A 16,534-nucleotide genomic window follows, 5' to 3' on the forward strand; every position below is an offset into this window, starting at 1 on the left:
AGTTGCAAAAATAATTTACCGGAATGATTCTATATTAACATAGAACAGCACAGAACAGGCCCTTCGGCCCTCGATGTTGTGCCGAGCAATGATCACCCTACTCAAACCCACGTATCCACCCTATACCCAACAACCCCCCCCCCCCCCCCCCCCCCCCCACCTTACTTTTAGGACACTATGGGCAATTTAGCATTGCCAATCCACCTAACCCGCACATCTTTTGGACTATAATTGTGAGGTTATACCCATTGACAGTCTGAACAGTGTGTTTTTTTTTTCCCCCTCGGAAAGAGAAGGCTGAGGGGGTGATCTAATAGAGGTCTTCAAAACCAAGTTTGAAAAGGCAGGCGTTAAAATGTTTCCACCAGTGGGGGAAACTAGAACCGGGGCCATAAATCCAAAAGAAAATTCAGGAAAACCTGCTTTACCTAGAGAATGTGGAACTCAGTACCACATGCAAAGGTTGGAGCAAATCGTATAGATACATTTGAGGAAGAAATTGATGGAGAAAGAAATAGAAGTATATACTGACAGGTGATGGAAGTGTGCTTGTATGAATCATAAAAACCAACATTGACCAGTTAGATCAAATGGCCTGTAAATATTGAAACATAAACCTGCCATCATTTGTGAAGGTGTGCATAACCCTTGTTGCTGATTGTGTTTCTATTAGACTCTTCCATTAAACTAGAGCAGTTTGGCATTTTTAAATTCTAATTTTCACTTATTGCACTTAGGGTGTGGCGGGAAACTCTGTTGTGAAATCAGTTTTGGATAAAACGAAACATTCTATGGAGTCCATGATCACCACCCTGGATCCAGGGATGGCTCCCTACATCAGTAAGTGTAAAGCATCAAAAGTTCTAATCTATTGTTCTTGTATTGTCTGAGATATAAAGTAAGTGGGAATGGCTACTTTGGAGTTTGTTAAATTCCACTTTTATAACATCACTCACCTCCACCCCAGCCCAGCTGGAAACTACACCGGTGCGTTTTCCACCTCCAGACCTGATTGCTCCCCTGCATGGCCTCCAATTCTCTGCAAACTTCCATTTATTTGAATTTCCTGTGGGTGTACTGTACCAATTGACCACCTGTTCTCCAGTGGTTCCCAGACCTCTCAAAATGTATAATTTCCATGTTTACATCACCTTGTCCTTTCACCCTGCTCTGTCTCTGTAATCTCCTTCTGTGTGACAACCAGGGGCTCAGTGGGCTAGACAGCTGGTTTGTGATGCAGAACAAGGTCAGCAACGCCGGTTCAATTCCCGTACCAGCTTACCCGAACAGGTGCCGGAAAGTAGCGACTAGGGGCTTTTCACAGTAACTTCATACTTGTGACAATAAAAAATTTATAATTATTATAACCTCCACTTGCCAGCCTCCTTGCAGCATCTTGCACTAAAGGATTTGCAATAGTGGTTAATCTTTCAATGGAAAATGCACCGTTATTAACACCTTTCTGGATATTAATAACAACAAAAAGAAAATCACCCCCACCCCGTGTCATACTAGAGCAAAGGCAGAGAGCACAGAATTAACAATCTTCATACTGGTGAGTAATGTAGTGGTTCCCAGCTTCCGTTAGTACCATCAGCGGTGACCATGCTTCATACGCTGGAATTTTGTTACCTTGAAGACACCTGAACACGCCTTCAGAATCTAATATTTTCTTCTTGGCTTAGTGCCAGTTCTAAAATACGTTGGGATGCTTTTCTACTGTACAGTGTGCATGGCGTTGTTTGATTTATAAAATATATTTACTTGAAAGAGTTATGGACATTGGTAAACTATATTCTGGATAACGGTATCGTTTACGATCTGTGGTCTCTTCCAAACTATTAAGTTGGTTGAAATGGCTCATTTTTTTTCAATCTGTACCAATCTGATTCTCTCTGACACATTAATAACATTTGTAAAATGTGTGAACCCATTGATGAAGCAGCGTGTGAGTGATGCCATGTTGAAATGCTTTTTATTTTATGTTTGGTCGATCTGACAGAATTTGTGGTGCCTCTCGATGTAAAGAAAGAAGTTGAATTTTGTATAGTGCCTTTCCTGATCGCGGGACGTCGGGTGGGCTTCGCAGCCATGAAATCCGTTCGGAGCATGTTCACTGTCGGAAAGAGGCTGATTGATTGCATACTAATTATGTGGCTGTGGCAACTTGTGATCTTGGACTATTTGAAAATGAGTCATTCAACCTAGGACTTCTGTATTACAATCCTGGCCTCTGATTGTTACCATGCCTAAAATCTCCTTTTGTGCCTTGGTGAAGAGTTGTGTTGCGCCCTGTGATGAGAGTTGGAGTGTTTTGGCCCATTAAATACACTATGTTAAGTACATGTTGAAAATTGCTTTCTGAAATTAATATAGCCCTCTGCTGGTGGGGGTTGATTGTGAAATACAGTGGATAGGGTGTACATGAGCTTTCAAAGAACTTTTCACAAGGTACCACGCAGGGGTCTATTGGAAAAATAATGTGTGACATTAGATTTAATATTGCTCAGCAGGTTGGGCAGCATGGTGGTGCACTGGTTAGCACTGCTGCTTCACTGCGCCGAGGACCTGGGTTCGATCATGGCCCCGGGTCACTGTCCGTGTGGAATTTGCACGTTCTCCCTATGTCTTTGTGGGTCTCGCCCCCACAACCCAAAAGGATGTGCAGGGTAGGTGAATTGGCCACACTAAAATTGCCCTTTAATTGGGAAGAAAAGGAATTGGATGCTCTAAATTTATTTTTTTTAATTGCTTAGCAGGGACGTAAATGTAAGAGTTAAGGTAGTTTTACAATCAGCAAGAAGCAATGTCCATTCTGGGACTGTTTCTGTTCACTGTGAATATCAGCTCTTTGGATTTAGGGTAGAGGGTATGGTGCCCAAATTTGCAGAATATAGGAACAGGAGCAGCCCACTTGGCATGTTGAGCCTGCTCAGCCATCTATCTCCGTGCCATTTCCCTGTATTATTTCCATATCCCCTGACATGTGTCTCCAGAAATCTATTTATGCTTTCTGTATAAGTTGATCCCACATATGTTTCATCTTTCCTCTTTTAAAAAAAAAAAATGCCTAAATTGGCACAGATAGCATCCATTGCTTTACTTCAATCCATTTTTGTCCCTGATGGTAACGTGGAAGGCATAATACTAACAGCAGATTATTGCAGATGCCGGAAACCTGAAATAAAAGCAGAAAATGCTGGAAATACTCAGCAGGTCAGGGAGCATCTATGGAGAGAGAAACCGAGTTAACGTTACAGGTTGAAGTGCCCTGATTGAAGAATGAATGTCGAAACACTAGGAAATGCAGCGCAGAGATGGTGCTTGTTGTGAGGAAGTATCATTTATCATTAAATCAGAGGAGATTGCAGGATAATTCAGTCTATGATTAAAGTTATGAAGGAATGTATATCAAAACAGATAGTGTGATGCACCGCTGGGGTTAATGATTGGAAAAAAGTTGTCAGCATTTAAGAATAGTTTAGATGGAGCGTTGAAGGAAAATGAGGCCATGGCAGTTACAGAGAATTAGGATGGTTACTTATGTGGAGGATCAATATGAGCGGCACGGTAGCACAGTGGTTAGCACTGCTGCTTCACAGCTCCATGGTCCCAGATTCTATTCCCAGCTTGGGTCACTGTCTGTGCGGAGTCTGCACATTCTCCCCGTGTCTGCGTGGCTTTCCTCCGGGTGCTCCGGTTTCCTCCCACAGTCCCAAAAAATGTGCTGTTTGGTGAATTGGACATTCTGAATTCTCCCTCAGTGTACCCGAACTAGGGGATTTTCACAGTAACTCATTACACTATTAATGTAAGCCTACTCGTGACACTATATTCAAAAAATTGTATAAGTTGATCCCACATATGTTTAATCTTTCCTCTTTTTAAAAAAAAAGCCTAACTTGGCACAAAAAGCATCCTTTTCAATCCATTTTTCTCCCTGATGGTAACATGGAAGACATAATAGAGGGATTTAGAGTGACCCTATTTTAGGGAGGAATCATGGTGTGGATTTCTAGCAGAAGGCATGAGTGGGTGACAAAACCTGGTGAAATAGAGCATAGAACAGTACAGCACAGAACAGGCCCTTCGGCCCTCGATGTTGTGCCGAACAATGATCACCCTAAAACCCACGTAGCCCGTATACCCAACAATCCCCCCATTAACCTTACACTACGGGCAATTTAGCCTGGCCAATCCACCTAACCCGCACATCTTTGGACTGTGGGAGGAAACCGGAGCACCCGGAGGAAACCCACGCACACACAGGGAGGACGTGCAGACTCCACACAGACAGTGACCCAGCCGGGAATCGAACCTGGGACCCTGGAGCTGTGAAGCATTGATGCTAACCACCATGCTACCGTGAGGCCCTGTGGGAGATGTATGAAATTATGCAAGAGGCAAAGAAACACGGGTTTCAACTTTTTCGGGATGTCCTTAGTTCTGACAAATGAATTCAACATCTCGAGTAATTAAGACAAATAGCCGGGAATCCTTTAAGAAGCTGTGAGCTGCATGATGGGAAACCGTGGGGATTGTTGTGCTGGAGAACTTTGAAATATCATAGACTGTCTAGGACTTTGAGACATTTGACTGTTAAATGCGGAGTAAATGTAAGTTTGCCTAGTTATGCCCTGGATAGCCTGCTTATTTTAGTTTTGTTATTGACTTACGAGAGGGCTAGTGCGTAAAATGGCAAACATACGCTCTGCTCCTTAGACTTTATAGAGCTGTTTGATAACCTGTGTGCATGTGGTCTGTCCAAATGGAGAAAATTTTCTTTAAATGGCATTTGATTAATGAGCCATTCTTGGACCTTCTTGGCCCATTTAAATATTGTGCATGCAGGAATATGAAATTTCAGCTGTGTGTGTCAGCTTGGCTCAGTTGTTACCACTTTCTCCTCGAAAGGTTTAAGTTCTACTCCAAGAGCGGAGCTCATCAAAACTGTGTGTTAGGAAAACAAAGGTAGTTTAAAGGGATTAACGTCTGTATTAGTAAATGTTAAAAATAAGGTATAATTTAATATTTCTGTGTCTGGAAGGTTAAAACCTAGAGTTGGATTCATGCTAGACAAAGTGTTTGTATGTGTGGTGGTTGGTTTAAGTTCCAACTGTGTTTCTATTGTGCTGGGAGTGGGATGTGAAGAATAAATATGAGCTGCAGTCGGTACTCAGCAACTGGAGGCCCTTTTAAGTGGAAGAAAGCATTTAAGTTATTTCTGGATTTATTGCAGTTGGAGAGAGGGCACAGGGAAGTGAATCCTCTGAACTCTGCCAGGGCAAGCTGAATAGGATGAGGGAATCATAGAATTCATAGAATTTACAGTGCAGAAGGAGACCATTCGGCCCATCGAGTCTGCACCGGCTCTTGGAAAGAGCACCCTACCCAAGGTCAACACCTTCACCCTATCCCCATAACCCAGTAACCCCACCCAACACTAAGGGCAATTTTCGACACTAAGGGCAATTTATCATGGCCAATCCACCTAACCTGCACATCTTTGGACTGTGGGAGGAAACCGGAGCACCCGGAGGAAACCCACGCACACACTGGGAGGATGTGCAGACTCGCACAGTCAGTGATCCAAGCCGGAATCGAACCTGGGACCCTGGAGCTGTGAAGCAATTGTGCTATCCACAATGCTACCGTGCTGCCCGTGGGAGTAGGTGTGTGAGAGGAGGGATCGGGGGGTGGCGGGGGGCAGCTCCCTCCCCATCTCTGTCGTCTTTTACGAAGCAAATTAATAATTGTAACACTCCAGTAAAAAAAAACAAAAGCTTGTTCTGTCAGAGGATGGAGTGCTGAAATCTTTCTCGCTGTTGCAATAAATTATTCCAATTTCTTTAAAGAATCGGTGGTGGTAGGGGTATGATTTATTAACAAAACATTAGTTTGTCAGCTTCCAGAAAACAAAAGATCCATTGGTATTCATGGTGGAATATTTTGGCTATTGCTGGAGGATCCTCTAAGATGCTGAATGTCCTACATTTATTTAATTTACCTTGGTTTAATTTTCTTATTGTCTCGTGGTTTAATTTTCTCATTGCCAAGTGGTACGATTGGGTTATGCACATTTCTGGTGATTAGACTTGGGGAAAACTTTCCGGGTAATATCCAATGAGAGGAACCCTCTCTTGACTGGCTTGTCATTTTTTTTCTCCTGCTCTAGAATCAGGTGGCGATCTGGATATTTTGGTAACTTCCAATAAAGAAGTCAAAGTGGCAGCTATTCGGGATGCTTTCCAGGAAATGTTTGGATTGGCCACAGTTACTGGGGAAGACGGCCAATCAAATATTGCCCCGCAACCTGTTGGCTATGCAGCAGGAGTAAAGGTGAGTTTTTGTTTGAGTTCTTCAATAGCTCTTGTCACTGAAAGACCAGGAGTTAGAGAGGAATCATGGGGTGGATTTCTAGCAGAAGGCACGAATGGGTGACAAAACCTGGTGAAATGTGGAAGATGTATGAAATTACACAAGAGGCAAAGGAACACGGGTTCCAACTTTTCAGGATGTCCAGTGTTCCGGCAAATGAATTCAACATCTCGAGTAATTAAGACAAATAGCCGGGAATCCTTTAAGAAGCTGTGAACTGCATGATGGGGAAAACAGTGGGGATGGTTGTGCTGGAGAACTTTGAAATATCATAGACTGTCTAGGACGTTGAGATATTTGACGATGTTAAATGAGGAGTAAATGTAAGTTCGCCTAGTTATGCCCCAGAGTTTGTTTTGCAGTCTGGTCACTAGAGGGCAGAGATGACCAAATTAAAACATCTGCAGCTACAAAGCCAAGTGAAAGGCAAATCAGGATGAGGGTGTATAATGGACAGCTGATTGGCTATAATGTATTTGGTGCTTATGCCACAGTTACATTTCACTGACATTAAGGCTGGGCCAATCAGAATTTTATCATGCACTAGTGGGTCACGTTTGATTTCTAAGTATCGTTTTGTGACCCCAAATAGATCATAGAATTTACAGTGCAGAAGCAGGCCATTCGGCCCATCGAGTCTGCACAGGCCCATGAAAATAGCACCCAAGTCCATGCCTCCACCCTATCTCTGTAATCCAGTAACGCCATCTAACCTTTTTGGACACTTGAGGGCAATTTATTATGTCCAATCCACCTAACCTGCACATCTTTTGGACTGTGGGAGGAAACCGGATCACCCAGAGGAAACCCACACCGACACGGGGAGAACCTGCACAGGCAGCGACCTAAGCCAGGAATCAAACCTGGGATCTTGGAGCTGCGAAGCAATTGTGCTAACCACTGTGCTATCGTGCTGCCACATAAGGACTGATGCAGGTGTGACAGGGCAATAAGGAAATGGTAGACTCGAGGGTGGGCAATTGTTGCCCATTTCTGAAGCTTTGTTCGAGCATCCTTGGCTTTGTTCCTAAGGTCATAGCCATGTGCATCTTTTAACTAGTCAATAAAAATGCGCACAATTATTTAAAAAAATTAAAAAGTTGAGTTTAAGTTGCATTTGATGTAGGCGGTCATTTCATCACCCCTCCTTCCCCCAACCAGGGAGCCCAGGAAAGGATTGATAGTCTGCGAAGATCAGGAATGATTCATGAAAGACAGGTGACAGTTTCCGTCGAGAATTTCCTTGCAGAATTGCTCCCAGACAGGTAAGCGGCACCTCCCTCTTAAATATTTGTCGGAATGTTTTTACAATAATGTTACACTTGTGCAGTTAGGCAATGGTCAGCTAACGAGGTTAGAGACAGTGTCAAGCTGAAAGAAAACTCTTGCAACCAATGCAAAGGGATGTATAAATCCTGCAAACTGGAAGGGCTGTAAAAAGCAGCAAAAGGAGACAGAAGGTAATGAGGTGCACAACTAAAATATTTAATATATATTTGCAAGGGGCATCAAAACTAACCGGTTTTATAGATATTTGGAGAACAAGGGTGGTCAGTGTGGGTCCATTAAAGACCGATGCAGGTGTGACTTGGGCAACAAGGAAATGTTAGACTTGAGGGTGGGTAGTTGGGTTTGAGCTATACATCAGCCATGATCTCATTGAATGGTGGAGCTGGGTGAGGAGCTGAAGCATCTCTCCGTGTCCGTAGGTTTTTCATTCCCCTGAAGCTCTTAGATTCGCGAGATGTTTGGTTTGAGAGCTAAAGTACTTGTCACATTTGGTGGCATGTGCAAATTCAGCTTAGCAGCCACGCTAGGGCGACGAACGGTGATGATTTTTAACTTATCCGCGCTGTCACATAACACTGGCCTTCACATAGCAGGCAAATTGCATTTATCTAAACATGCTTGTTATGAGCACCAGGGACTGTAGCAGTAAACCTTGGATTCTGCTTACAAGCCTCCATTTTGAGCTGGGCAAAGACACACTCCGAGTGTGGCGTGATTAGAAAGTGCACTGCTTGGATTTTAAGCCATTCCTTCGGGCAGATTCCCCGTTTATATCGAGTGTGAATTTGATGTAACTGCTGTAATTCATTGTCAATGTCCACCGCTGAATGGTTTTCTTATTTACATGTGCATCCTGGAATTACCAGGTGTGATTATTTCATCTTCATCTATATAAATGTTGTTTTCCAGGTGGTTTGACATAGGTTGTTTGATTCTTGAAGATCCAGCTCATGGTATTCATTTGGAAAACTTCACACAGGCAACACCAGTGCCTTTAGAATATGTGCAACAGGTCAGTGGGTGCTTTATACTGGTCCCTGATGATTTCAGAAAATAACTAGCTTTATAAAAGCTATTTGATTCAGCTTAAAATGTCTCACTTTGACCTTAGCAGTGAGTAATAGAATAGTTCCAGGAACTGGTCACTCAACTTTGCATCAAACCAGAGCATAGATGTGAAACTTTTATATGCCATTTTGGATTTTGTTGCAAATGTAATTACTGCAAATAGGTGCTGATGGGCATGCAGTATTTTACATCCACGGTGACTTAGGGTAGGTAATCTGTGTGTTTAAATTGATGTCCTTAATATCTATTATTAACGCTGAAATAATTTTAAACACAAACTACCTGAGGCTTTTTGTATCATCTTTTAGGGGACTTGCATGTATGTGAAAGAAGTGGATGTGGTCTGACCCCATAAAAAACCTCTTCAGATAAATTATTATTAAATGTATTTGATACGAGAGCGATTCATCCAGTCAGTGGTTTAGGAGTGTGTCGAAACTTGAGAGAATGTTCAGCATTCCAGAGGAGGTGCAGATTCAATTAAGGGGGGGGGACTAGGTGAGCAGATGCAGGCTACAAACTAGATTCAAAAAGGAGAAAGGAAAAAAAAGGTTAAGTCACGTGGAGAATAAACACCAATTTGGGCTGGGCATTAACTGCTGTTAAGTTACAAGCCGTCCGTGTCTCTAATTTGAGATGGAGTTAGTAGATCTTTTCCTGTCAACCTTGAGTTTATATTTGTATTAATATGAAATTTCTCTAAGTTAACTTATTTCTCATTTTATTTACTTACTGCCTCTAGAGTAGCAGCCCAAACAATTGCAGACCAATTCATTGAGTGTTTGTATTTATTGGCCTGCAGCACAATTTCAAATCCACTATGGTGGACTGAGAGATGGGCAGTTTGTCATTCGCCTGAATCCAGCAACAACACCTTGCATTTATATCGCAGCTTTAGCATCATTAAACATTATAATAATAATCGCTTATTGTCACAATTAGGCTTCAATGAAGTTACTGTGAAAAGCCCCTAGTCGCTATGAAGCAAAATGCAACTGAATCACATGTGACAGTATTTGTGCAGATAGGTTTTAAGGAGCGTCCTAAAGGAGGCCAGAGAGGTTTAGGGAGGAAATGCCAGGGCTTTAGGGCCTGCTTAGCTGAAGGTGCAACCATCAGTGGTGGAGCTGGAGAAAGCAGCAATGTGCCAGGTGCCAGAATGAGAGGCGCGCAGAGATCTGGGAGGGTTTGGTGGCTGAAGGAGGTTGCAGAGGTAGGGAACGGCAAACCCATGAAGGGAATTTGGAAACCAGGATGAGAATTTTAAAATTGAGTTGCTGAACCGGGAGCCAATATGGGTCATTCGATTTATTTGGAAGGAAAGGTTGGTTTTCAATACCTTTTGATGCACTTGCTTTAAACGGGAATGTTTTTGTTTTAAATCAGGCGCAAACCCTCACGCCAGCTGATTACAATCTACGGTGGTCTGGGCTGATGGTGACTGTAGGGGAAGTGTTGGAGAGGAGTTTACCCCAGGTCAACAGGACTGATTGGCACATCATGTTTACTGGGGTGTCACGAAGGCAGATGATCTACAGCGCGGCCAAATCGTTAGCGGGAATGTACAAGCAGCGTCTACCATCAAAGTCCATTTAACACGTAAAACTGTGGCCTTCTGCTCAGTGGGGGCACTTTCTTAAAAATGTTGCTTCACTATATGCTCGAGAAAGGTTTAACTTTGTATTTTTATACTCCAATCAACAAAACTCAGTTGCTGAACCAAAACATGTCTCGTAGTTGCCTAGTATGCCAGCACAGGAACTGGGACATTCCAGAGACTGAAATTCCAGTGTAATGGTAAAAAGTTTGTAAAATGTGTATGATAACTTTATATTAAATTTTGCAATATTTTTGGTGCTGAGATATGGCACCTAAGGAAATTAGACACTAAAAGTTGATAACGCTTATGACTGATATCATCTACATCAGCTAATCATTATAAAAATTTGTGACCAGGTATGGGTTAATGTGCAGGGTGTTCAAGTACCGTGCTTTTATTTCACTATTCCCTACCTCTGCCCTTGAGTTATAAGCTTAAAGCTTGTATTATAAAATGATGGATGCATGAGTTACCGGACACAGCTTGTCAACCCAAGAAAACAATGGTCTGGCAGCTGAATACTCAAGTTAAATTGCAACAAGGTGGAATGAAAGACTTTGTTTAAAACAAAACCCAACCATCTCGCCTTCGAGAACTCTAGATTATCTCCACTGCCAAGTAAAGCTATCGCTGGGCTTGTTTGGATTATTCTGGACACTTATTTTGTCGTCATATCTAAGGGAATAAAACTGAAATGTCACGAGTGACGCCGCTGTTTTCTTTGACATGCTGCCTTAATTCCACATCAGTCTGCCTCGTTTTGAATGGAATATACCTTGAAGTTGAAGATTAATAGTTTGCACTGCAATATGTTGTGCTGCAATAGTTTGTATATATGAGTAATTCCTTTGTCAAATTGGTACAATTATCCTTGGCACAAGCAGTTTATAAATAAACCATAGCCACAGTATTTTAATGGTGAATTTTCAGTTTGGTTCATGTTATGTATCTTCCAAAACCGGGTGGCTGCCACTGTTTTGACAATGGTGTCGCATCTTGCCTCTGGGTATTTTTTTAAAAAAGATTATGCTGCCACTTAAATTACCAGAAGATAAATTAAGACTCAGAGAGAAGTAAATTTGCTGAGATGTCACCACGATGATCTGCCAAATGCTGTATAACTTAAGTTGACCACTTTTTCTTTTCAAGTTTCACTTTCTTTTCTTGCCCTCCTCTGCAGACTTCAATAAAAAATCCTGTAAGTTATGTGGGAGAGTCCAGAATGAGGGGATGTTGCCTTAAAATTAAAACAAGTCTGTCAGGAAGGACTTCTTCACACAAAGGGTGGTGAAAATCCCTTCTCCCAAAAGGTGTTGCAACTGGGACGTCAGTTGATCATTTACTGGAATTGATCGATTTTTTTGGTTTTGGCAAGAGCATTAAGGGTTAAGTGGCCGAGGTGGGTAGATAGAATTAAGATACAGATCATCAATGATCTAAATGAATAGCAGGCGGAGAGCCAATGGGGCTGAATGACTGCCTATTCGTGTGCAACAGGCTCGAAGGGCTGAATGGCCTCCTCTGTTTTGAAGTTCTGCTATTTCATTGTGGAAAGGTGAAATTTTCAGAAACTTCCCTTTTTGATTTTGTTGTTTGTGCCACATATTTTTTGCCGATATTTTCCGTGGGGGCTCCTGCATTGACGGGTCAGTAGCAGGCAGATCAATGAATATATTTACTTGTCAAAGATCCACAGCGCTTGCTTGAATCCCTTAATGACCAAAGTTAATGATTCAGCAGACCCTGCACGCTTTGTCATCCTTCGCAAGCCTTTTCCGTTGCGAGGATGAGGACGGACTGGTAAGTGGTTTGGATTTGAAATAAGTTCTCTAATTTATTTAGCTTCATGGCTTGCTGATTTTGATGATTTGAAGAGTAGAATAAAGCATTCGAAAAGCTTTCTGTCTTTAGCAGTTTCCTGTGCATGCACAGTTAAGAGTCTTCACCAGATACAAAATACATCATTCCATGTTTTTCAGTGCAGTCAATTTTTAGGAATTGTGAGCCTGTTCCTTGGCACAGATGCCATTACTGTCTTCCTATCCATCTTGATTTGTCGAGCTTTTAAAGATACTGAACACTTTGAGAATGTGTGCAGTGCAAAATGGTTCCATTTTCAGAACACGTCATTAATAAAGGCCATTGAGGACCCAATTTCAGTGTCCTTAGAAATGTTAATGTGGAGATTTTGTTATTTGGTCTACCTTATTGCAAAGTTTACATTTTTACCTGAATTTCAATAAAAGGTCCGTTTTAAACATGACCGTAACACGCTTCTTTATTTTGATGCTGTTTGTGATTCTGGGTCCTTAAGTCCAAGTTTAAATTGTTTTTGGTGGTGATAAAATTATTCTTCCCACAGGAGAATAAACTGACATGGTCCTGACGCATTACGCAACCAAACCCTTCCGTTTTGCATTGAAGTAAGAAAAAGGAAAGATTATAAAATTACTCTGGATGTGAATGTTGCTGGCAAGGCCAGCATTTACTCCCCAACCCGGATTGTGTTTGTAGGTGGGAGTGAGCACTTGCTTGAACTGCTACAGTCCATGTGGTGTGGAGAGGGGAATTCAGGTTTTTGACCTACTGACAGTGATTCCAAGTCAGGGTAGTGTGTGTGGGGCTCGGAAGGGGACTTGCAGCTAGTGGTGTTCCCATATGTTTGCTGCACTTTTCCTTCTAGATGGTAGCGATTGTGAGTTTGAGAGATGCTTTTAAGGGGAGGTTTGGTGAGTTGCTACAGTGCATCTTGTGTATATTATAGTGAATGGACATTAACCTTTCGGGAGGCATAAAGTTTTATGTAATAAGATTATTGTGTAAAACACCAATTACTTGGAAGAAACATTCAATGAGGAACGACGATATTGAGTGGATAAAGAGTATGGCCGTTGACCTTTATTGCAAGCGAGCTTGAATACAAGAGAAAGGTCTTGCTGCGATTGTACAGGGTTTTGATGCGATGGTACCTGGCCATCTGTATAGTTTTAGAATCTGATTCGAGGAAACTCAAAGATTGCTTTAGAGGGTGGTTTAATTCCTGTGATGAGAGCGTTGTCCTGAAAGAGATGGAGTAGAATGGGCCTGTGTTCTAGAATTTAGAGGAACAAGAGCTGATCTAATTGAAACAGAAAAGTATTTAGAGGCTTGTTAAGATATAAATAGGAGTAGGCGTAGACCATTCAGCCCCTCCAATATGCGCATGTCTGAATTTGGGCTTCAACTCCACTTTCCTGCCCATTCCCCACATTCTTTGAATCTGTATCTTTTCAGCTTTAAATATATTCAACTTGGTGCGTCCACAACCCTGGGGGGGGGGGGGGGGGGGGGGGGGGTGGATAGATCCTTTGAGGAAATTTATCCTTCTCAGTCCTTAAATGACCAACCCCTGGTTCTGAGACCAGGGGAAAAATCCTCCATGTCCACCCTGTCAGCTCTCTTCAGAATCTTGTAGTTTCAATGCGATCACCTCTCACGCCTCCAAACCCAAGAGAATATCGACCCAGTGTACTTAGACTTTCATCCCAGGAAGCAATCTAGTAACCTTCAGGGTACACTGCCTGGAGATGAAAAGCTAGTATCAGGGTAATAGATACCATTTCCGACACTGATTTGAATTTCTGTACTCAAGAGGTGTGAATCTGCCCAGTATGTTCCAATCAGATTCCGGTTTTGAACATGAAGGGAATCAGATGGAGCAGCGGTAGAAAATCTTATTGAATTATGGAACTGGCTAAATGGTATCTGATCCTCCTATTTCTTGTGTTCTTAAATCGATGAGGAGTAAGTTGCCCAAAGAGCTATTTATGCCAACAGGGCCAAAGGGATTTTTACGAAGGATTTAGTAAATGCGATGAAAGTTTAAAAAAAAAATTTTTTTAATGGTTGTGAAATGTTTGGCTAGCTCCCAGTCCAGCTCCTGGAATTTCTCTTAATTATCACTCATCGTCTTGGAGCACTCAGGATGGAGGCCATTCCGTCCTTTTGATCCTTTTCTGCAACTCGTGGAGATTGTGGCTGCTCAGTATTTTAATTCTATTTCCCCACCATGGTCCTGTAACCTTTAATAATATTGCCTAACAAATTCTATCGATCAAGTTTTGAAAAGTTCAATTAATGCCCCAGCCTCAAAAGTCTTTTTGTGGAGAAGAATTTCCCAGATTTTTACATTCCTCTTTGTATGAGGAGGTTCTCCCTGATATGACCCCTGAATGATGGATCTCTGTTTAGGGCAATATGAAATGAAATGAAAATCGCTTATTGTCGCGAGTAGGCTTCAATGAAGTTACCGTGAAAAGCCCCTAGTCGCCACATTCCGGCACCTGTCCGGGGAGGCTGGTACGGGAATCGAACCGTGCTGCTGGCCTGCTTGGTCTGCTTTAAAAGCCAGCGATTTAGCCGAGTGAGCTAAACCAGCCCCTAATACCCTCTTGTTCTGGATTTGCTCCATAAGATAATAGATTCTCTCTTTCCTTTATCATCCATATTCAAGCAAATGCAGGCCAAGATTGCTGTGGTACTTTAACATGAAGACAAATGCAGAACATCACCACACTGGTGCACTAGAGGGTGCTGGTGTGATAGATAGAAATGTCCCCTTGGTTGTGCATGTGGCTGTTCCATACCTGACCTGGGGAGTGCATATTGAGAACATAGATATTGGAAAAGGACATCAGCATGATTGAATAGCCTCCTATTCTGTTTGAATGCAGTGGTTCTAATGATGCTAACATTCTGCTATTCCAGAAAGTAACAAAAGTAACTTTATTATATGAATTGCATTGCACATGTCTTAACAGGAAAGAGAAGGTTTTGCGAAGGGAAAACATTTAGGGCTTGTCTAATGACAGCCTGCATTTTTGTCGCACCTTTTATCCAGTCAGACCTGGATCCAAGTTTCTTAACAGAAATATTTAAATATATTCAAAAGACAGCACTAGGACTGATGACAAAAAGCTTGATCGAACAGGTTTCAAGAAGGATCTTCACGGAATAGAGAAGGCAGACAGGTCAATAGTGGGGCAATTACAATAGGTACAAATTGGGAGTGGAGCAATGCGAGGCTGGTAGTGCTGGAGAAGGTTAGAGGTGGGAAAGTGCATGTACTTAATGGGGAAAAAAGCTAAAATGTCACAGATGTCCAGATTTAGGGTGCTAATTATAATCTCGCAGAAGCAAATCATTGTTTTCTGGAAAGGAGGGCCTGACCTTTGCGTTCTGCATTGGATGATTTCAACTTAATTAAAGATATTGATGTGTTTTGCCTGGGATCTATCCCAAGACACTCGGCTTTACTCAGACTGCTGTGTGCCAAGCCTGCTGGGGTTGCATAGTGACATTACTGATTCAACAGGGCAGCTAAGCATTCATGATGCTCTACTAGTATATTTTCATCAGAGTGTTCTTTTCAAAATCTAATCTGTAACTCTGTTTTAGAGCATTCCTGTTGCTGATGGGCACGAGGGAGCTATTAAGTTCAATGTAATTTGTATTTGTGAATTGAGTTTAAGCAAGTTAAATATCTGGCGGTGTTTCGTAAGATCGGCCAGAATCTGATACTGAACCATATAACATGATATCAGAACAGGCAATCAAAGGCTAGGTCAAAGAGGTAGGTTTTTTAAAAGTGTCTTGAAAGGGCAATTTGGAGAGAGAATACTATCCATGGGGATATTCCCCATTTCTGTTTAAAGCACTTTGCATTCTTACATTTATTCTACATAACACTCAGTGAAAATGTTTAGCTACAGCCATGGTGTTAGCACAGTGGGGAGCACTGTTGCTTCACAGTGCCAGTGTCCCAGGTTCGATTCCCGGCTTGGGTCACTGTCTGTGCGGAGTCTGCGTGGGTTTCCTCTGGGTGCTCCGGTTTCCTCCCACAAGTCCCGAAAGACGTGGGGTGGGATTCTCTGATCACCGACACTGACACCGAAATAGTGTTCGGTGAGCGGCTGGAGAATCAACGTTCGCGCCGAAATTTGGGGCGGCGCTGCTTTCGCGATGCTCCACCCCCTCCAAAGTGGTGTACTCTAGGAGTATGCCGCATGCCTTAGCGACGGCCTTAGGACGTTGCCGGAGGCCCTCCCCCTGATGCTCCGCCCCCGATCGGCCGAGTTCCCAACGGCGTGGGTCTCTCATGGTATTACTTGTCGGGAACTTGGCCTGGCGGCTGCGGACTCAGTCCAGCCTTGCCACAGT

General features: G+C 42.6%; 1 protein-coding gene across 4 annotated transcripts in view; it reads left to right on the top strand.

Moving 5' to 3' along the window:
* Positions 1-12,599, top strand: part of prrc1 (proline-rich coiled-coil 1) — a 29,741-nt gene extending 17,142 nt beyond the window's left edge. For 3 of the 4 annotated variants that reach the window (XM_038804071.1, XM_038804070.1, XM_038804069.1), the window contains 5 exons: positions 738-840; positions 6,176-6,339; positions 7,540-7,643; positions 8,578-8,680; positions 10,123-10,332. In XM_038804071.1, the coding sequence (XP_038659999.1) occupies positions 738-840; positions 6,176-6,339; positions 7,540-7,643; positions 8,578-8,680; positions 10,123-10,332 (684 nt within the window). Of the gene's footprint in view, positions 1-737; positions 841-6,175; positions 6,340-7,539; positions 7,644-8,577; positions 8,681-10,122 lie in introns of all 4 variants that reach the window. The other variant, XM_038804068.1, reaches the window with a different exon arrangement.
* Positions 12,600-16,534: the final 3,935 nt, after the last annotated feature.

Source organism: Scyliorhinus canicula, chromosome 8 (genome assembly GCF_902713615.1).
Source record: "Scyliorhinus canicula chromosome 8, sScyCan1.1, whole genome shotgun sequence".
Lineage (NCBI taxonomy): Eukaryota > Metazoa > Chordata > Chondrichthyes > Carcharhiniformes > Scyliorhinidae > Scyliorhinus > Scyliorhinus canicula.